The sequence below is a fragment of the Callorhinus ursinus genome, unplaced genomic scaffold (assembly GCF_003265705.2).
Source record: "Callorhinus ursinus isolate GAN/ISIS: 27379988/994484 unplaced genomic scaffold, GSC_fseal_2.0 scaffold5, whole genome shotgun sequence".
In the NCBI taxonomy this organism is placed as follows: Eukaryota; Metazoa; Chordata; class Mammalia; order Carnivora; family Otariidae; genus Callorhinus; species Callorhinus ursinus.
Genome location: NW_027397067.1, coordinates 38,485,577 through 38,509,069, shown reverse-complemented (window position 1 = coordinate 38,509,069; position 23,493 = coordinate 38,485,577). Strand labels below are relative to the sequence as shown.

Genomic DNA, 23,493 nt, shown 5'->3' with positions numbered 1-23,493 from the left:
AATATACTTGAATGTTAAGTCTTTTATGGCTAATGTACCAAAAGAACCTCATTATCTCAAAGGAAATGAATAATTCTGATTTTAAAAATGAAGCCGTTCCAGTAAAGCCTTTTTACCCATTTATCAATGGTAAAAAGCCATTTCAGATGTGTTTGTTATTACTTTAAGTTTACTGATAACATTAAAAGAGAACAAAATGGAGTGGATTCATTAAAATAGGGAAAGGATAGAGAAAGATGAGGCTGACTTCTTTTGCTCTTAGTGCTGATTGCCACTTTTCTTGGGAGATCTTGATGGACATTAGTGCAATTGCTATAATACTTTTATACCCTAGTGATAATTTGACATTACTAAAACATGATCACTCTAAAAAAAGATGAATTCAAAAGCAAATGAAAACACTATTGATATTTTCTAAAAATCAAGGACTACTAAAAGACCCTAGAATTTTCTGCAATCATCAATGGATGATGCTAATATCTCCAGTGAAACCAAGCATGTAATCTCTGAGGACTTCATTCTAAGAATATATATCCTAGCATTTGAAGTAAGTATTATGCACAATAATTCCTTCAAGTACATAAGAAATAAATTGAAAGTTGTAGAAATCCAGACCGTCTGAAATAACATAAGCTTGTTAAAAACAGAGCTATATAGCTCTAGCGTTGCTGTTCACTTGTGGTAAAACCTCATTTATCTTTTCTAGGATTCGCTTTTACTGTTTCCTCTGCCTTGAACTCTCCATTCTTAGGGATTCACCTAGCTGACTCCCTCTCCTCTCTCACACTTCAACTCCAGTATCACCTCCTTCCTGGATCACCCGTTTTAAGTATCCAACCCCTCATTATTACCATACTGCCTCACTTTGTCTTCGCAGTGCTTTTTGCTCTCTGAAATTACCTTATTTTATTGATTGTTTACTGATTTTCCTCAGTCTCTACTGGACCAAGAACCTTACCTGTTTTGATCACAGTTGTACTTTCACTGCCAGAATAATACCTGGCATAAAGCAGATGCTCAATAAATGTTAGTTGAATAAATGAATGGCTGAATGAATGCCCCACTGAAATCATAGCTTTTCCATGAAGGCAAGGTGATGGAATGCATACGGACGTGAGCTGAATCTTAAAGAATACTCTACAGATAGAAACTGTAACAACAGGGCTCTCCTTGACCACTCTTTCCCTAACACCAACTCAGGTACACTTTTCACTTCCACCTTCTTTGATCGAAGATAAGAACAACTTAAAACAAATGCTATGAATGCAACATCCTTCGTTCTACACCTTCAAATGAGAATGTTTGAAAAAATTTTCTGCAGAGCTCAAGCACAACATAAAATATAATCTCAATATATCCCCATAAATCCTCATAGAGGCTGAAATGGGAAGAAAGAATGCCTGAAGGAACTTGTAGAAATTTCAAGGATGATTTCTCCCCCCACATGAATGGTACCAGGCTTGGTTTATGGGGCAGGAAGGATTTATCATACTAAGTGCAGAGAAAAGAGAACAGGTGCTCCACTGCAGGAACACTTCCTTCTAATGGGGAGATCAAACCCGGTGCCAATAACTGCAAGAGACAAGAGAGTCAGCTGTGAAATGACACGCACTTAGCTACTGTTTGGCGATTGGGTAGTTTTTCCTCTAAAAGCCTAATTCACAGTACAGAATAAGTTGTAGAAGGACACGGGACTTGCACTGCCTCTCCATTCATTAAGACAGATCATGCTGAGCCCCACACAGCTGGGACCCAATGCCCAAGACCATCACATCATACTTTCAGCAAACCTCTCAGACACTGTCCTCAAAACGGAACCCTTTCATAGGAAGGGAGGGAGAAAAAATCTAGGAAAGAAAGAGATGTGATAATACTTTGATTTAAAGTTGGAAAAAAAGGCATGACCTAAGTTAAAGCTATTCCTTTAAAAATAGCTGTAAAAGTTAAGACACCAAATAAAGACAGGTTTGCCAAGAACTTTGAAACTATTTTAAAAGGAGGTACTTATGTTCTTTAAATGAATCTAAAATTATGTAATAATTGACTCTTTATGTTTTAACGAGGTTTGTTTTCCAAATAGAGGCCATGTATTTCCACGTCTTCCATGATTGAGAAGCTAATTTTCATAGCCACCATTTTTCCTATGATTATGTTTAATCTCAGCTCATATATCAATTAATAAAATTAGGAAGGAAGAAAGCTGAATTACAACAAGCTCTAAGTTTAGGTTATTTGCCCAGTTAGTGGTCAGTGTAAATGTACAAATGATGACATGGCAGCAGAGAGACTGGAACTCTCTAAGGTTTCTTCCCCTGGACTTGGTTCCTTGTACAGAATCTCCTTCTCAGAGATCCTCCTCAACTCAGGACATGGAGCTTTCATCTTCGTGGAGATGGCTCGTAAGATCTTAAACTGTTGGCCTGACTTCTTGCTTGTAACATCTAACTGAACATTTCTGCCTGTGTCCTACTGGATCTTGAAATTAACATATCTAATCAATCACAATCAGTTCACCTCACCTCACCCATTATTTCTCACTAGTCTCTTCCATTCTACTAATGATACAGTTGACTAAGGCACTCAGGCTTAAATCCTCAGGGTCCTATTTGAGATTCCCCTGTCCTTTATCCATCATACCCATTCAATGGTCCTGTTAATTTCACTGAAGTCTTTCAAATCTGCCATTTTCTTTTCAGTCATATATTACAGGCCCATCTCTTGCCATACCTGATCCCAGTGGGCTCAGATATGCAACTTGCTCTTTAATGTCACTGCTTGAGCTGGCTTTGGTGGCTGTGTTTTCTTGTTTGCATTCATTTTGTATTCTTGCTGTCCAATTTTCTAACTAAAAGATCTTTCTGGTTATGTCACTTATCTGTTGAAAAATAATAAATGCTTCCTCTTGTCTAGAAGATGAGTCCAAATCCCTTACTCTGTTATTTAACACCATCCATAATATGGCCCCTATCCAACCACACAATCTTATTTCTTACCACTTCCCTAAAGGAAAGAATCTAACCAGGCTGGCCTACTTAAGGTTGACTCATGCTATCACCCTTACCCAATGTCCTCTCTAGCTGCTCTTCTTCTATAATTTTACTTCTCCATAGCAAATATTTGTTTGTTCACTGGTTTGTTAGCAGACCAGCATTTATTCCAATTTTAATGACAATATATTTACCTTTCAGTGAATTCTCTCTTCTTTCAATACAGTGCTCTGTATTGAAATTTTACTTCTCCATAGCAAATATTTGTTTGTTCACTGGTTTGTTAGCAGACCAGTATTTATTCCAATTTTAATGACATTATATTTACTTTTCAGTGAATTCTCTCTTCTCCTTTCAATACAGTGCTCTGGGACCGTTAATCAAGATGTTCTTCCTTCCCTTATGTAAGTAATCAGCCTGGGACCCTAACAAGACCAACCTGATACTACTCCCTGGAAAGTGGAATCGTGAGCATAATGTCAACAGACTAGGGATGGTTGGAACTCATTTGTTCCAGTAGAGGTAGCCTGAAAGACCACTGAGTTATTTTGTCTCCCAACTTTTCCTGAATCCCAGTTTCTATACCGTCTGTTGATTCTGTGAGCACTCCCATACCCTTCCAGAAAAAAATTTTGATTACAGAGGTGATTTCTATCGCTTGCCAACAAAATTCTTAATTGTCATCATTTAAAGGCCCAAGTCAAGCCCCTCCTGCCACACTAAGTCCTTGCCAAGCACCCTAGCTCGCAGTGATCATTCCCTCAGGAAGCATCTGTAGATTGTAATTAGCATCTGTTCCATTCCTTTGGCATGTCTCAGTCAGCAAGAATTGACTGAGCATTAACTATGAAGCTGGTTCTGTGCTACCACATACTTTAAAAAAAATCTGTTAACTTTGATAATAATGCTTAATTTTACAAGCAGACTGTGGGTTCTTCAAAGTCAGTAACTGTCTCAAACATAAACATTTCTTCCCTGGCGCCTGGTGTGCACAGAAAACACATATTCTTACTGACTGACAAAACCTGCCTCTTCCATCAAAGCTGTTTCAGGGGAACACCACTACAATATTAGGACTGCATGTACTAATTGAATTAGTCAATAAACTAACTAGAAACATAAAATAATAGATCTGAAAAACTTGTCACATCCCTACTTGCTTGCTCACTGGGTAGTTCCAATGCCAAAAATCATCAGTTAACATGCTAATTTATGGAAGTTGAGAATGTAATTTCATCTTTTAGTATATCACACAACCTGGATCACTCTGAAACATTCCCAAGATATGGGCCAGGTCATCCCTAAGAGCTGCCATCTGCATCTTTCAAGCACACTGCTACCTACTGCACTGATAACCAAAGAGGACGACAATGCAGTATATTTATTTAACTTGTAACTCTACATTCTATTTTTAATTTTTTAAAAAATATTTATTTGAGAGAGAGAGAGAGAGAACACGAGCATGGGTGGAGGGGCAGAGGCAGAGGGAGAAGCAGGCTCCCCCCCGAGCAGGGAGCCCACGTGGGGCTCGATCCCAGGACCCTGAGATCATGACCTGAGCCGAAGGTAGATGCTTAACTCACTGAGCCACCCAGGCACTCCTCTACAACCTATTTTATTTCTTAAATATTTATTTATTTGAGGGAGAGAAAGAATGAGAGAGACAGAGCATGAAAGGGGGGAGGGTCAGAGGGAGAAGTAGACTCCCCGCGGAGCAGGGAGCCCAATGTGGGACTTGATCCTGGGACTCCAGGATCATGACCTGAGCCGAAGGCAGTCGCCCAACCAACTGAGCCACCCGGGCGCCCTTACAACCTATTTTAAATAGAACTAGGGGTGGAGGTGGGGGGACTAAGAACTAACATGAGCTTCTATATTTGCTTTAACAGAAACGCCCAGATAACTACCAAGCAGCCATTTGTAGAATCACGGGGCTCCTGGCTGTTATTCTCTCTGGATATATTACTGCCATGAGGAAAAATGGCTCAGAATGTACTGAAAAGTGAGAGGGAGAAGAAAGGAAAGGAAGCACCTACCTTCTTTTCCAGTCGATCAATTAATTTCTGGAGTCTATTGATCTGGGTCATCCACTGGTTATCTTCTTCTAATAAGCCTTGAGGGGAAAATCATGAGGGCAATGTATTAAACAGAGCAGGAATGCTTTGGCATCTCAGAACTTTCCTTTTACCCTGAAGGAAGCACACAGTGTCACTGGCTAGTCACCTTTTAAAGAAATATATTCACACAAGTGCTTTCCGAGTTACCGGTTTCCATAGATCCGCGCGGCCCAGTGGGTTCATTTTCGCAAGTCTGCGCTTTTTATGTCGTTGCCTGTACTGGCCTTTGATAGTCAAAGAACAGATCCCGCTGAGCCATTTTCACCACCCCATGAGACGGCTGATTTTTCTTTTGAAAAAAGGAAAGCGTCCATCAATAATTTTAAACTTACTTTGGTGACAGTGGCAGGCGCCAGGGAAGTAACAGGACTGACCACAGCAAGGGAGCTGGTGTCTCCTTTCCTAGGGGCTAACCTGAATAAACACTCACACTATGGTCATGGCATAGGGATTAAGAGCACAGAATCTGGAACCTGTTGATCTTGCTCAGATGACTTGACTCCTCTGGCCTCAGCAATAATATCATCACTGGCCACATAGTCATTGTGAGGATTAAATCAGAATATATATGTATACACACACACACACACACATATACATGCACACACGTGACATACATATGTACGTCTGTGTGAACATACAAACACACATCTATATCTAGCACCCAGTCAACCAACACGTAAGTCCTGTTGCTATTATTGTTGCTGTAATTATTTTTTAATTCAAAAAATTTCTTAAGTATCTTTTATTTTATTATTGCTTTTACAAGTAAGCTCTACACCCAATGTGGGGTTGGAACTCATGACGTGGAGATTAATCAAAGATGCAAAGGGAAGAGTTGTGGTCTGAGCCCCTGCACAAACATCCTGGCATCCTTGTGTATCCTTACGGCAGCTTGCTCAAAATGATTTCATAGGCATTTGCTGAAATATTATTATTGAATATTTTTCGATGGGAGGATGTCATTGAATTCAAACTGTAAAGCCTTGTTTTAGCTTTGAATGTTAGGAACGTAAGACCAAATTATAAAGAGGTAGTACTTTACATTAGAATTCACTTTTCTCTCTGTATTCTGGGGTAAAACTCAAGGCCCATCACATAAATTATGATGCAAAACTAAGCAGGAGAAGAGTCACACAGAAGTGGCTCTAAAAAAAAAATCAGAATAGGGGTGCTTTATAATACAAAACATTGTAACTGTAGAAACAAAATTTAGGTTTACTTTTTAATTTACAAATCAGTTAACAGATTTCCATTCTGGCTTGTTCCTCACAGAATTTAAGGTGGCTGTCACATCAAATTTCCTTAGAAGGAAATTTTGGGTTTTGCTCTGTTTTCTAAAGGTTAAAGTGTAAAGAACAATCTGTATTTTGACTCAGGAGTCTAGTATTGTCATTTCCTAACAACACATGGTAGACTGTGTAATTGCTCACAATTTCCCCCTTTCTTCCTGGTATAGAATTCTATGTACACTACAAGTCTTTGCCCCTCCACTTTGCAGTATCTCCTACCACAACGGGTGGAGTACGTGTCCCTTCCCACTGTTACTGGGTTCGGCAGGGCATTCATTTGGCCAATGGAGAGTTAGCCGGTAAGATGCAAACAGTGGTTTCAAGTGAGCTGTGTGAGGTGGCCTGGCTGGTTGTGCTTCTGACACCCACCAAAAGAAACTGCTTGCTCCAAGTAGTCACTGATCCCAAGAGGCCACAGGAGAAGCAGAGCTGAACCCAATCTACAGGCTGGGGAGCACACATGCAGCTGAGATCACCCAAATCACCATCAACCACAGACCATGAACGAAAATAGACAAATATTTGCAATGGTAATCACTGAGCTTTTGCGGTTGTTTCGCCATAAAAATGGACTAATAAACCACATGCCCTTGGTCAAATTGCTTCACTTCTGGGGAAATAAAGATACTAACATCTATCTTATAAGGTATTAGAATAAAATAAGACAGTGTTCAAGAAAGCACTTTGAAACCTTTCAAATACAGTCTGTGTAAATATAGACTATAGTCAGTACTTTGATTTTCTGAAATATTAGCTATTTCAAGGTTAATCTGTGTTAAAACGATATGTTCAAGTGAGGTTTATATACACACACACACACACACACACATATACATATATATACATACCCATGCTTTACAGAATTACTGATATTTTGCAACATGAATTATATATTTCAAATGAATTTTTAAGTAATTATTACAAATGACACAATTAAAATAACCTAAGATATTACTAAGGTTTTAGTCCAATAAATGTTATATTACACTACACACTTCAAAAATGCCAGCTATGACTTTAATCCCATCATGAAAGGAAATAAAAATCCTTTTCCTCAAAGGATTTTCCTGAAAATCCTTTGCATATGTTTAGGCAGGCTTTAGGGGATCTGGAGCAAACTAGGGTACAAACTAAAGTGTGCCTCCTTCCTTGAAACTAATGGGGACTTCTACAGGTCTCCAGTCCCTCGTGTATTAGGTGACCAAGCCACTTTCTTCCCTACCCATCATCCCTCTGTGCACTGCTGGGTGCAGCTGTGGGATTCTGATGGAAACAACAGGGGGATCATCACCCTGTTCTTAATACCACAGGCTCTCTGCCACTGTGGTTTCAGACAAACTTATCTGGTATAAGAAAAGCTTTCCATTACTATTGCTGTTTCACTTGCTTAAAAAGTATGTCAACGTGAAAATACAAACTGGGTCAGTCTGGAAGAAGAAAAATGACAAAGCTTCATTACCTGGACCACAGGCACTAAACTGAGGGCTTTTAGGGGAGAAGCTGTTGTGTCTCTGGACTCGGCGACTTGATCGCTTTCCAGGCCACTGAATCAATAGGACTTCTGGCTTGGTCGGCCCTTGCCTTGAACAAGAGAGACAACATTTAACCACAGCGTGTTTCTTGCTTCGAGAAACAGATCTTTAACCATCAATCACAAAGGTTTTCTGGTGTAGTGAAATGAAAAGTTAGGAGAATTACTGCTTGCCAACATGCTCTAAAGACCCACATGATCTGGTTTTATAAATGTGAACCTAAAGGAGAAACTGTGAGCTGTCTTTATTTTTTCAGAGTTTGAGTAAAAATTGTATCTTCATTTGTGACTTAAGAAAAACATCTTTCGTTTCTTGACCAAACCATCAATGGGAAAAATGTTTTTGTGTGTGCTGATGTATTTAGTTTGAGAATACCTATGGTGTTCAGTTTTAAATTTTTTAAATCAAGGCTATGTGTCCATACAATTTTAAAAGTCAAATAATTCTACAAAGCTTATTTTATTTATTTAAATTGTAATTTATTATGTTATGTTAGCTATGTTAGTCACCATACAGTACATCATTAGTTTTTGATGACAAGCTTATTTTAACAAAAAGGAGCTCCTACTCCCCCATCTCCATATCATGCCCATTCCCCTTTCACAGAGGGAATGCTTTCAAGAAGTGTTAATTTGGGTATTTATCCTCATATCTGTATATAATATGCTTAAATTGCTATCACTTTATTCTTCAGTTTTAAATGTATCTATTAACTTCGCAATATGAAAAGTTCAGGTCAATGGTATATACAAGGAAATATTATAAGGAACTTACAGGAAAACTGTTTGAAAGAATGGATTCAACTTGTGAAGCAAGCCTTTGGTCTTTCCCTATTATTCTCTCCTGGTTGGAATACACATGTGATAGCTGGAACTGCAGCAACCATCCTGGACCATGAGGCAAACTTGAGGAAACAGGAGGTCTATGATAAATCCGTAGAGCTGTCATACCTGCTTAGGCTGCCACCACCAAGCTCTTTCTTGATAATAAGCCCTTATGTGTTTAAGTCACTTTTTTTTTCCTGTTACATGCAGCCAAATCTAATACTAATTCACTCAACCAAAAATCTTCCTTTACTATCAGTAAGGGAAAATTTCTTTAGCTTCTTTCTAATGCTGGTCCCCCCAGCCCCCCTTTTAAATTGGATTTCATTTTCTCTTTGTTTTGGTGGAAAAGAACCTCAACTGCTTCATAGAAAATGGTGCACCATGAGAGGTAAATTTTTTTTTTCAATAAATGAACTTAATTGCTTTTTCTTTCTTTTATGCTGATTCTCTATTTTTTTATTATGTTCAATTAGCCAGCATATGGTACATCATTAGTTTTTGATGTAGTCTTCAAATTTTTGAGATACTGCATATTAAAAAGATACCTTTATTTTATTCTACTTTATTGGTGGTTTTATGGGATAAAGAACTTTATTTTTTAAATTTCCAATATAATTAATGTACAGTGGTATATTATTTTCAGGTGTATAATATAGTGATTCAACAATTCTATGCAGTATTCAGTGCTCATCATCATAAGCGTACACTTAATCTCCTTCACCTATTTCACCCATTCTCCCACTCACTTCCCCTCTGGTAACCATCAGTTTTTTTCGCTACACTTAAGAGTCTGTAATTTGGGGGCACCTGGGTGGCTCAGTTGGTTAAGCGACTGCCTTCAGCTCAGGTCACGATCTCAGGGTCCTGGGATCGAGTCCCAGTCTCAGCTTCCTGAGCAAGAAGGCTGCTTCTCCCTCTTCTCCCTGCTTGTGCTCTCTCTTGCTCTCTCTCTCTAATAAATAAAACCTTAAAAAAAACAGTCTGTAATTTGCTTGGCTTTTTTGTTTTATTTTTTAAATTCTACATGAGTGAAATTATATGGTATTTGTCTTTCTCTTACTGACATTTCATTTAGCATTATACTCTCTGGATCCATCCATGTTGCTGCAAATGGCAAGATTTCTTTATGGCTGAGTAATATTCCATTGATTGATTGATTGTGTGTGTGTGTGTGTGTGTGTGTGTGTGTGTGTGTACACACACATTTTCTTTATCTGCTCATCTATTGATGGATACTTGGGTTTCTTGTGTATTTTGGCTATTGTAAATAATGCTGCAATAATCACAGAGGTGCATATATCTTCTCAAATTAGTGTTTTCATATTCCTTGGGTAAATACCCAGGAGTGGAATTACTGCATCATATGGTAATTCTATTTTTAATTTTTTGAGGAACCTCCATACCGTTTTCCACAGTGACTGTACCAGTTTGCATTTCCACCAACAGTGCACGAGGGTTCCTTTTTCTCCACATTCTCGCCAATGCTTGTTTCTTGTGTTTTTGATTTTAGCCATTATGCAGGAATGAGGTGATAGCTCACTCTAGTTCTGATTTTCATTTCACTGATGGTTAGTGAGTTGACCATCTTTTCATGTGTCGGTTGGTCACCTATATGCCTTCTGTGGAGGAATATTTGTTCTTGTCTTCTGCCCATTTTTAATTGATGAAATAATTGGATATTCTTTTGATGTTGAGTTGTATACATTTTATATATTCTTTATACATTTTGGATATTAACCCTTTATTGAATATATTACTTGCAAATATCTCCTCCCATTCAGTAGGTTGTCCTTTTGTTTTGCTGATTATTCCCTTTGCTGTGCAGAAGTTTTAATCTCACTTGATTGTGGGGAATGATTTTTTTAATATATTGGGGGATTCAGTTTATTAATATTTTGTTGGGGAATTTTACATCTATGTTCTTCAGAGATACTGGCTTGTAGTTCTCATTTATTGTACTGTCTTTATCTGGTTTTGGTATCAGGGTAATGCTGGCATCACAGAATGAATTTGGAAGTTTTCCTTTCTCTTCTATTTTTTGCAATATTTAAGAATAGGTATTAATACTTCTTTAAATGTTTGGTAAAATTTACCTGCAAAGCCATCTGGTCTTGGACTTTTGTTTGTGGGGAGTTTTTGATTACTGTTCAACTTCATTGCTGGTAATTGGTCTATCAAATTTTCTATTTCTTTCCAACTCAGTTTTGGAAGGTTATATGTTTCTGGAATTTATCCATTTCTTCTAGATTGTCCAATTTGTTGCCATATAATTATTCATAATATGCTCTAATAATCCATTGTATTTCTATGGTTTTGGTTCGTATTTCTCCTCTTTCATTTCTGATTTTGAGTTATTTATGAGTCTGACTAAAAGTTTATCATTTTTGTTAATCTTTTCAAAGAACCAGCTCCCGGTTTCATTGATCTTTGTTTTTGTTTTTAGTTTCTATTTTATTTATTTCTGCTCTAATCTTTATTTCCTTCCTTCTACTGGTTTTGGGTTTTATTTATTCTTCCTTTCCTAGCTCCTTTAGGTGTAAGGTTAGTTTATTTTAGATTTTTCTCGCTTCTTGAGGTAGACCCAGTGGGGAGTCTTCTCCTTCTGACCCTCCACCCTCTCTCATGCTTTCTCTCTTTCAAATAAATAAGATCTTTTAAAAAAAGAAAGTTCTAGGTCTTAAGCCCCACTGACTGTAAAAACTTACAAAATTAAGCCCCTCTGGTTTTCAAATCCAAATGTTATAAGAGGTTCATCTTCCCTATGTGGGTCCCTTGTGTCTGGGGTGCCTGGGGTGGGGTCTGCTCTTTTCCCTCCTCCATGCTTGCAGCGTCCCTCCCTCCCCGAGACAGTCTTGCAGGTCTGTTTGGCTCCTGACTGCATCTCCACCCTTCCTACCATTTTCAATGTGGCCTCTTCTCTACATTTAGCTGTGAGAGTCTGTTCTGCTAGTCTTCTGGTCGTTTTCTGGGTTATTTACACTGATGTGGGTGTTATTTAGGTGTATCAATAGGACAGTGTGAGCCTAGCATCCTCCTACTCTGCCATCTTCCCCTGAAGTCAGAGTACAAAGATTTAGGTTGCAAATCATTTTCCCTTCAAATTTTGAAAAAGCTGTTTGATCGCATTTCTAGCTTCCAGTGTCATTATTGAAAAAATCTAGTGTTTTCTTCATCCTTTGTATTTGACCTGGTTTTTCTGTCTGGAAGATTTTAGACACTTCTCTGTCTTTGGTATTCTGAAATCTTATAATGGCATGCCTTGGTGTCAGATTTTAGGATTCATTGTAATGGGCTCTCAGTCTGTTCTATCAACCTGGAAACTCATGTCCTTGTTCTGAGAATTATTTCTTAGACAATTTCTCTCCTTTTTTCTCTTTCTGGAATTACTACTTTTCAAATATTGGGCCTTTTGGACTATCCTATAGTTTTATTTATTTTTTTCTTTCCTATTTTTCACCTCTTTGTGGAAATGCCATCACACTTTTATCTCCAAATCTTGTTCACAGTTTATTTCTGCAATCATAATTTCCAAAAAAGCTCTGTGTGCTTTGAATATTTTTTATTTTATTCATTTGTTTTTCTTAAAGATTTTATTTACTTATTTGACAGAGAGAGAGACACACAGCGAGAGAGGGAACACAATCAGGGGGAGTGGGAGAGGGAGAAGCAGGCTCCCCGACAAGCAGGGAACCCGATGCGGGGCTCGATCCCAGGACCCTGGGATCATGACCCAAGCTGAAGGCAGACGCTTAATGACTGAGCCACCCAGGCACCCCATGAATATTATTTTTTAAAATAGCATCCTGCCCTTAATTCATAAATGCAATATTTTCTTTGCTTTCCGAGGGTATTGATTTCTTTTCTTCCTTTCTTTTTTTTTTTTTTTTTTTGGAAGTTTTCTTCTGCTCTCTGGATTATATCTGTTTCTTCTAAGTTTCTTTTCTTGTGTTTGCTTTGTTCTCTTGGTTGTCCCTGTCTATTTCGGAGGAAGGAAACATGGATGATGAGAGTGTGTCTTTAGGGTGGTGGGGAGGTGAGGATTGCCAACGTGCAGCCCCCACTGTAGGGTGGCCTGGCTAGGCCTATTCATTAAGAGACACCATCTCTTGGTACTTTTAAGTCTTTCTCTTGGACTGACGGGATCCCACAGAAAAGTGAGAGAAGCATCTCCCAACCAGAGTGTATAAGCCCAGCTGTCAGTGCTTTGGGAGTACAGTATGCTGAGTGGCTTTCAAATCTCATTGTTCAGTATGGAGACTTTCACTCAATGCCTGTGTTTTAGGATCATGTCCTGACCCCTGCTGTGCTAGCTATATATCTGTTCACCTTCTCCAGAAAGCACATCTCTAGGCTCCTCAAGGACTGGGGAGGGGCACTTACACAGTATTAGATGGAGCTTTCAGCAAGATGTTAGCCCCAACGTCACCCCCACTGCACACAGTGAAGCCAATTCATGAACCTCTCTGAGGTTCTGTGATACAAATTACATTGCCTCTTGGCTTCACACGTTGCCTATGTTTTGTCCTTCTCAGAGCTTCAACATTAGTCACCACTACATTTTCTTTCCATATTCCAAGTTTCTACCCCTTTGGTTCGTCTATCCTTATCTTTGCAGCACCTTTATGACTCCTTGTTGTCCACACTCTGTTAATGCCTTCTTTGAAAGAAGGTAGGAAAGAAAGGAAATCATATGTTTACTCTCCAGTCTTTAACTAGACCACCCTATGAATTTTCCTTTGGCATTTAAAAAAGATCAACTTTCTCGCAGCTTTACTGGTCATAAGAATAGGTGACTAGAACAGTACTCTATGTTCAAGCTAAGGGAAGGTAGACTGTCTGAAGTTTTATAATCACCTGCAAGCAAAATTAAAGCCTTCCCTTACTTCTATAATAGACAACCATCAAAAGGAGAAGAATAACTTCTAAACCTAGAAGGAATTAGTCTGGATAAAGAACAACTTTGGAAAATAGAGTAAATTTTCAGATTCCATTATAAAAAGAAATTCACATATAATTAAACTGTGTTCCCAGAAATCTGGTTTGTGAAGAAGAGAGGCTTATGTAAGAGGACAGGGGCCTCTTGAGGGAAGCTTCAGGGTAATGTGATGATTATTCTTGTCATTGGCTGTTAGGTACTTTCAGGAGACATGGAATTAATTTAGCTAGTATGCCAGGACAGATACAAAGAATGCTGTAGAACACCATCTGAAAATCTCACCTCTGTGGCATTCCAGCTGTATGCACCCCTTCTCTCTGAAATTGCCATTTTCACATGAATAGACACAGACATTCTGCCCAACACTGCATGTCTAACTCGTTACTGCAGGATGAGTGATACTATGTGATTCCTCCCTGGGGTTGATAGCTAGAACAGATGACTTCTCAAAATTTCCTATATTCCAATGAAGTTTTGTATCCCTAGGTTTCACAAATATTAAGCCCCAAAGTAACACTGATGCTTAAGGGGAAGCAAATTATTATAACCCTGGGATTTTTAATGCTATCTGCAGGTTGCAACTGTTGACTATGCAGGGCATCGTGGAATCTTCCTTTGTGTTATTAAAAAACGGATGAGTTCTGCGGTACATTGATTTGACCTCTCCTCTCTGACCTTGTTCTAACTCTTCCCAAATCTTTGCTATATACTGTTATGAGACTAATTTCCCTTAAAATTTATTTTCATTATATTTCTCTTTTATTTACAACCACCGAGACAATCTCTGATCATATGAAATCTAAATGCATTTGTCTAGCTTTTAAGACCTTTCTTAACCTTAGATGCCAGACGGGTTGTTCTCACTGTCCCAGGTCCTCACCCACTGCTGTTCTATGTAGTTCCTTTTACCTGGGATTCCCTTTCATTCATTCAGTTTCGTATATTTAACATGTAGTTGTGCCAGGTACAGGGAAACAAGGCAAAGCCCCTTCCATTTAGAAACTCAAAGTCTAATGGTAGAGATAAGTAAAGGATTGAGTTTGTAGGTTAAGTCTAAGTAGAGGGCACTGAGGAAGTAAACAGTGGTGGAGTCATAGGTGAAGGTTTTCCAGAGCAAGTGCTGTCCAAGCAGTGGCCAAACAGACGAGGAAGAGCCAGCCAGAAGGAAGAAGATGGGTCCTATGGGGTGGCTGAGGAGACCCGTCCCTTCAGGGAGAATATCCTCTGCCATTAAATCTACCCTAAAGATCCCGTTCAAGTCTTATCTACTACGAGGATTATTTACTGGTCTCTTGTCTAATATCATGGAAAAAGGACAGCCATCTTTCCTGTCCTGTTTTTTTTTTCTCCACTGGTGAGGGCCCCTGGGGCTCTCCTTACTTTGGTTTCTGGTGACCAGCTGATTGCCAGACGGAGCTAGGGAGAGGAGACACGATACTTTTAAGCATGAGCCTAATTCCCACTCTTCAGTCAGGGTCACCAGACACTTCAAGTTGGATTATGGGCACAAACCCATAGTGGAAACTAGTTTTTTTATTTGCTTTTTTTTAATTTATTCATTTTTTAATGAAAACCTCCCCAGAGGAGTATCATGGATTTGGGGTGGGATCTGGGCATCCCTGGGTACCTTAGTCAAATACCATACAATAGCACCACCCAAATTTACATCAGACAACTATCAGAAGAATAGTTCTCATTCTTCCAAGCTCTGAGCTAGAAGTCTATAAATAAAATATTAATTAGTCCTTTAGTGTCTTCTACTGTCCTTAAGTTCTGCATTATCACACTCCTTCTCATTAAACACAGCTGCTGTGCAGGTGTTGGTAGCTTTCACGGGAAGCCAAGGCTAGCCTGTGGCCTGACACAAAGAATAGCTATTCATCATATATTCACTATCCACTGTATGGTGGTGAGTGCAGAACTCAAGTTTGCAGGAGATGACTACAGAAAAAACCCAAAGTGCAGGTGAAGAAGGGAAGCACAGCGCTTTTGCAGGCTTCCTCTCAGGTGACAAATAATTGATTCTAAAAAGCGAGAATCCACTTCACATCAAGAAAATCCTAAACAAAACAGAGAAATCAACCTCATTTTCCCATTTGGAACATAAAATCAGTTTCACTGTATTTCAAGATATTTCGTTATCCTCTGCTCAAACTTGAAGAACGGGGCTTTTGCTTTTCTAAAGCTATTTGTTACGCCTGCCATTTGATACAGAATCATTCAAGGCAGTGAAAATAAGAAGTTTATAATGTGAAAATGCTGCAAGATCCATGGCCCAGTGCAGACACATGTTCATCAGCTGCATGAGCTCATTAGATTTGAGATTAGAGGCTTTTTGTTAGAATTTGGTGGTGCTCACTCATTTTGACACCGTAAACACATGGCTGAAAATTCTACTGTTTCTCTGAGATGTCCTAATAACTACGTATCTATTAGTTTGTTTAGAGAAATTGGTCCTACTGAGCAGTCTGTTATCAGCCTGTTCCAAAAAGTTACTGTGTGGTTCTCCCTAATTTAAAATGCAAAAGTTAGATGGTCAAATGTATAGGTTTGAAGTAACACATGCAAAATATGTTGCACAAGCCAGCGTGTCCCCGAGCCCTTCTCTAGCTTGCACAGTATAAACAATGGCAACTCCAGAAAGGACCAACCGTTGGGTGGAATAATTTCGATGTCTGCTTTACACGGTTCTAATTCAGGTTCCTCTTCAGTCAGCATCTTTATTTACGTAACTATTATAGTAGCATTACTTATCTTCTCAGTGATATTAACTGGTGGTCTTGAATTTGGAAATCTTTTCCTACCATTCACTTTTCTTTATTCCCTTAAATAAATAGGCTGATTCGATTCCCAAGTCCTCAGGTACATCCAGGTCCACTTAGCCTCTAAGTTTCTATCAGTTCCACATTTTCACATAATACTCATTTGCAAGATGAGCCCAAATATCATCAGGAAATTCCATGAAATCTTTTACTCTTCCTAAATCCTTGGCACCTTATTTACCCTTCTGTATGATATATATCACTTTGCACCTTACACTATGGTTTTAGTCTTCATGTCTTATTTACATAATAGACTGTAGCCTCCTGAAGAGTCAGGACTATGTAAAATGTAACTCTACAGTATCACAGTGTCCACTAAATTTGCAACTTATATTTGAATAAATGGACAGTAAAAGTAGAATGGCTTCTTTTAGTGGCAAATGTAAGGCGAGCACCCAAAGGAGGTTCCTGTAATTCTTTAATTTTATTAATTCTCATTTTTAGTTTTCACTAGCTTAAGCATGATGCCCCTCCACTGGTCTTTCCTAGTCACTAAAGAGATATCACGTGAACATATTTAACTTGCCTTTCTTGACGGGTTTGCTCCTCAGTAGTTTCCATGGCACATTCCAGAGAATTCTGGAGAGACTGCAACTGATTCAAGGTCTCCTTCAATAAAAATCGAGTTACAAATTGTTCCAAATTGGAAGCCTCCTGGTAGTCCTAAGGATGATAGAGCAAAGGCAATTAGAAGTATGGTAAGGAAAAATATCCAGGAATGGATTTCCCCCACGTACCCATCAATCTCAGATTAATTTTCAAGGAGAAACCAGGAAGAGAGAAGACATGTTGCCCCTGGAGGCTGGGGCAGTGCTCTCCCCGCCCACCAGAAGTTGAATATAAGAGCTGCAGAAATAACGGGAGTATCTAGCTGATCTCCCATTGCATCTGCCGCAACATGAGGAAAAAGGACAAAACCCACTAGAACTAGAGAATAGACATCTGTAGAAAAGGAAAAGAACATTATCTGAAGAAAAAGCTTGGAAGGTGATTAACTCAGAGTTTGTTCTGTGCTTCATTTAAGTAATGACATGCCATTGTTTATTTTTTCTATTATCAACTAAATGCAGTCACGTTCCAGCAATTGGCTTAGTTCCTTCTTGGTGTATTTATTAAGCCTGATCTGTATTATACTGAAGCCAAAGGAAATTATGTGTAGCTATCCCCCAATTCAGAAAATGTTAGGCATGGAATATTTAAACAGTTTACTAAATCTGCTTATGTCCATCCCTCAGGAACTTACCTGAGGCTCGTCTGCACCTAACCCAGCCACAAAAGCACCAAGCCTTCAGAGAGCCCCGAGTCTCCCCGGAGATCACGACCCATACAGTAGCTATACTCCCCGAGTCTAGTCTCAGGAGACAGGGGGCTGTGCACGGTGCTACCTGCTCTTCTTGTCTTCTACGGTCTCAGGGAGGACCAAGACAGAAAAAAAACCAGGTTGGCACGGAATAGGTGCCAGACCACTCATTCAGGTCCTGAGACTAGCGAGCTAAACCCGATTTTCTAGAGTATTGAGTGGGAATGACAAATACAAGTTCCATTAAGAAAGACTGATCTAGCTCTGTCCCTACGTGATTTTTTTCATGGGTAAAAATATAAAACCAAAAGGAATAACAGTGACAAGATAATGCCTGAAGTTATGACGTGCTGGGGAGTTTCAGGTCACAGTTGTAAACCCAGAAAACCAAGACGTAATTATTTAATCTTTCTGGGTCTCAGTTTTCTCATTCACAAATCAGACGATAACCCAGGCATACATTCCAACTCCAAAATATTCTGTGCTTCTATCAGCTCTAAATTAGGACATAATGGATTGTGGCCTCCTGACAGAAATTACTTTGGAATTTTTCTTCTGGCGGCCCAGTCACCTAATGCCATAGAAACCCTCCTTTTGTTCTTATTTTGAAATCATGAAATGTTTCAATCATCAGTTTCTCTTTAAGTCAATTCTTGGAGGTGAACACAGGGAATTCTCTTATCCACCATACCTAATGATGTGATTTAAAACTTAAAAATTTTAATGCCTTTAAGCTCCACCTAAGAAACTAACCATAAACTGAAACATTACATGCTTATAATAACCTAAGGATTTCTGTGAGTTAATTCAAGGTAAAAATACACCAAATATTTAATTTTATCAAATAGCTTGCTAGTGAATAGCAATAAAAACTTCAAAAAATTATTCCTCAATGTGTTTTTAAGTTGAGGAAATCTTTCTTTTGAAAAGAAAATGTATGACAGAAAAAAAGGTGTACTTGATTTTTTCCCCAGTCACTTGCATTTTGTGAAAGCATATTTTTTTTAAAAACAATTTATTTAAAAAAATTTAAAAATAAAACAAAATTTATTAAAATGCCAGACAACATATTGGTGTAGTCAGAGATTATGCCAATTACATTTGCATCTCAGTATACACTGTGACTAAAGCAAATGATAAAGTTTTATACCCATTTGTAGAGGGCCTGGAAAGGGAAGAAAGCATACATTCACCGAGCAATGCATTATCACGTTAGCCTCACTCTTTTCTCAGTTAAATGTTAAGTATTTGTCATGTCAGAACTATAGAACTAATTGCTTATCATCGCAATTAGATTTTAGTTTTCTAGACTCAAAGGTCATGCCTTATACTTCTGTGTGCCTCATGGTGCCCACACCAGATACTCACTCAATACTTGATTGCAGAGAAACTCCTAAGTCTAAAAATGTAATTGGGTGGCTACTCTGGTCTTACATATCAAGATTTGGGTGATGCCAAAGTTCAATATTTAAGGACAGTTAAAACCCGACAATTGGCCACTCCATGGCAGCAAATTAAAAAGTGGTTCTTAAACTGAGATTTCCCTCCCAGTCTGATAAGACTTTGCTATCCTTACCAGTGATTCTTCAGATAATACTAAGAGATGGCACAACCAGCTAGTACATTGGACAGAACTGCTGATGCCTGGACACTGAGAGGGGTGGTGTGTGGGTTTAAGGTTTGGGGATATTCAGTTTTTTGAGTCAATACGAAGATTGGCTGTTATGTGCTAACTCTTGATCATAAAGAGAAAAAAAGCTTGTTTTCTAATGTTCCTGTTTATCCTTCCAGACTCCGCTCATGGCACCATCTCTGTAGAGCCTCTCCTTTCCTTGAGCCACCATTTTGCTTCATGGGATTAGGCACACCCTTTTCCTTTCCCTTCTCTGTGCTCCCAGTGTGCAGAATTTATGATTGTATATTGTAATCTGCTGTCGACTTGCCCATCTCCCTCATCCTAGGCCAGCTCTTTCCAAGTAGGAAATACATCTTACAATCATCTCTGCCTCCAGAATGCCCAGAACAAAGTCCAGCTGCCCCATAAATGCTTAACGGGTATGTGAGCAGCAGGTGTGGTGAGTGCAAATTCAGGCACCAGAGGGCGCGTCTGAGCGCTGGAAACTGCTCTTCCCTCCCCCCTCCCCTCTCAGGCACCAGCTCCCTCCCCTGCCTTAGCTCTAGTTGATGGCAGACACTGTTGTCCAGCTTGCCTGGTAGTGTGGGCTCTGCGATAAATGGAAATAAAGGTTTGTTCTTAACAGACTGTTTGTCCTCATTTCATTTTCTGGACCATGTGTCAGTCTTCTTCCCTTCCCTTAATCTGAATCCCCAGGTTTAGGACTGCAGACCCAGGTGGCAGGGATCCAATCTTCCCTTCCTTCTCTCAGATGTGCAGCAGATGTTCCTTTGGAAGGCAGTGGCAAAAGCAGCAGATGGAAAATTAAATAGATAACAAGCTGGAAAATGTCAAAGCCTGGCCCTTTCTATTCTCAACAAATGTGTTGGTTCTGCAGGTACAAAAAGGGATCTTTGCATGCTGAACTCCCCAAAGACTGATATGTTGGCTTAAAACATGTTCCTGTAAGCAAAAGCTAGAATTTGAGAGACCGGCAGAAAGAACATACACTGGTCTACTAAAGCAGTAAAAAAACATAGTACCTGATATCCAGATTCTGCCACTTTTTTTCAGAAACAGTTTAATCCTTTATGTCTATTAGAAAAGGTATGGGTAAATGAAGGCTAATAATATGTTCCCCAGATTCCAATAATGTTCGGTCACGTCACTGATAATTGTCAGTTAAATTAATCTTTACGTGGAAATTGTTAACTAGCATTATTTCCGTTTGTGCCTTTGCCAAGCTAGAGTGTGAACTTTTCGATCTACCTATTTCTTTTGTATGGAGCTGGAACAGGGTGAGGATTCATTTAAGTAAAAACCCCAGCATTAGAAGCAGAGCCCTTTGAAAATCAGGTTTCTTAGGGCCCTGCCTGTGCATCTTTAATTGTCAGATCATTTCTCAAAAACCAAGCTCCTGCCCATCTGCGTAATGGAAGAGTAGAGATCCCGGCTATTAAACCACTATGAATCATCTGAGTTAATTAGGAAAATCAGAGCATCAGTCTTCCCTGTTTGTATCTGCCCTACTTGAAAATTAATCAAGTCTGTGACATCCAGGTTCAGCGTCTTCTTGTTTATGAGCTCAGATGCAATCACATTTAGCAGGGGGTACTGCTTCTGACCGCCGTTTGATCTAAGCCCCTGCAGCTTTCCCTGTTCCTATGTGAGACAGCTGTGCTGGCTTCTAGAACAAGAAAAAATTCACTTTTACAAAGATAGGGTTGTCTTTTTTTCCCTACTCTTCCCCAAACTGTTACCTTTTAAAAAATAATAACTGGCTTATACTGCTTTATCTATGTCCTATTTTTGTAAACATCCTTAGACTTTCATTTTAAATGACTTTTAAGCTGGGAGAACACTGTATCGAATTTAAGGCTTTAAAAAAAAAGAAAAAAAAAGAACTGTTCCTCACTTCAGTCTTAAAAATGGACTGAGGTTAAATACAGATAGGTAGTTAGAAATTTGGGATAGCGGTACAAGAGATTAAAATATTTTCAGGATTACAGGAATTATAGATTTTCAGGTTAGTGAAAGAGGAAACAAGGCTCTAATTCTGGAATAAAATGTTATTAAACTATCACTAAATTCAAATAACTTCTAGGCCCTACGTTGAGATATTCTATAGTTCGAAATCAGAACCTGAGTTCTATTATTTAAGACCTTTACATTGACAAACTCCACTGTAGAGGGTTCATCCTAAAGTTATCAAAGATTGATTTCATGTAGGTTTCTGTCCCCTGGTTCTTCCTATTGCTCTGTTTCATAGCAGGAGACTCTAACAAGAACATATGGCCCCTTGGATGTCTTTGCCGAAAGAATAAAATAATCCCATTCTGTTCAGAAGTAATCTTCAAACAAGTGGAATTTTGGCAAAAAAAAAAAAAAACCCTAAAAAACAAAAACAAAAAAACCCTGGTTTTGAATGTGGAAACATAAACAGAGTCAACCCAAATTTGAGGGTTAATAGCTAACAGATGATGATTTGGATCCCATTTATCACATTTAATAACACAGTGTGGTGATTAAGAATCTGGGTTTGAAGACAGTTACACAAGTTACACATAAGTTCTAATCAGTGTTTATGTCACTTAACAGCAATGTGAGCTTGGGAAAGTATTCAACCTAAGTCTTTGTTTCCCTAACTATAGATAAGAATAGTGGCAATCTCATAAACTTGTGAGGATTGAATGTAATATAGCTTGTAAAGCACAGGGTATGGTGCCTAGCTTATAGTTTCTGATATATGTTCATCATTGCTCTCAACCCATTGGAGGAAGGATACAACAAAGTGTAATGAACAGATAATTGGCTCAAAATTCACAAGGCTTGAGCTTGAATGTTGTGGTAACAGTTCACTTCAGAATTTTGCTAGTATAAATATATGTTGGTGTTCAGTATGTAGCAGGCTCTTCACAAATATTAAATTTTGGAGTTCCCTCTACATATATTTGTTTTTTTTTAAAGATTTATTTATTTGAGGGAGAGTGTGAAACATGAAATAAAATGAAGTCACATGTATCAAGATGTTTTAAAATGGAGCCGGGAGGTCTTTAAGGAAGTAAGCCTCACACATGACCTCACATATAGAACCATGAACTTTTAAATTGGGCCAAACCACAGATCAAGGACTCTGCAAGAACACCTGTAACTTGTTACAGGAAGAGACTTTTGCTTAGTGATAGCCTTAGCAACTAATTATGTTTAGGCAAGATTAGTGTTCTGTCCCCATCATCAACCAAAATTCTTTATAAACAACTTATATAGGCATTCTCTTTTTGTCTTTAAAAATCCCTGACTTTTGCTCCCTAGTGAGACACTATTTGGATTGCTGCCCAAATCTGTGTACCTCAAAAGGCAATTCTTTGTTCCCAAATAAATGCTTTTGCTTAATTCCTGCCTCTTGACAATTTTAGATTGACAAAAGCACACCACATACCTAAGAATAACAACTCAGAACAAACATCAAGACATATTTCCGTAAAATTATTGGGCTTTAAAAGACAAAGCAAAAATTCCTTGTGCACTTAGACATAAAGAGCAAATGACTTATGGGGTAAAAAAAAACCCCAAAAACCTAAAAACTGGATTATCATGAGAATTTCCAAAAGAAAACTTTTTCTGTCAGAAGAACGTGAATTGAATCATGAGAAAGCAATCAGCAAAATCTAGACCATGAGCATCTCTCTAAAGAACTGCCAGGTAACCTGTAAATTAAAAGACATGTTAACACACATAAAAATGGGCACAAGTTTTATGAACATTCATGTGATGAAACCAGAATAAAATGCAAGGAAATGATTACTACAGGAATCTGTTTGGTCCTTAAATCCAGGGGGAGAGAAGATAATTGGAACAAGGCACATGGAAGGGTTGGGAAGGCTGGTAGGTTTGTTTGGTTTCTCGATCTGGGTGGTGGTTTAAAGAGCGTTTTGCTTATAATCATTAGGTTCTACATGTGATTTGAGTGACTTTCCTCCTTTTCGTTTTATTTTTACAAAAGTTAAGATATGTGCAGGAGCCAGCCTGGTAGAGATACACTATCCTCATATTTTTGAGACATTG

The 23,493-nt window shown here is 38.6% G+C and overlaps 1 protein-coding gene across 1 annotated transcript in view; it reads right to left on the bottom strand.

Annotated features, from left to right (window-relative positions):
* NECAB1 (N-terminal EF-hand calcium binding protein 1) overlaps positions 1–23,493 on the bottom strand; it is a 190,620-nt gene that overhangs the window by 28,530 nt on the left and 138,597 nt on the right. The window contains exons 6-8 of the mRNA XM_025871486.2: positions 17,040–17,176; positions 7,856–7,977; positions 5,024–5,100 (exon numbers count right to left, since the gene is read on the bottom strand). Coding sequence (XP_025727271.1) covers positions 5,024–5,100; positions 7,856–7,977; positions 17,040–17,176 — 336 coding nt within the window. The remainder of the gene's footprint in view (positions 1–5,023; positions 5,101–7,855; positions 7,978–17,039; positions 17,177–23,493) is intronic.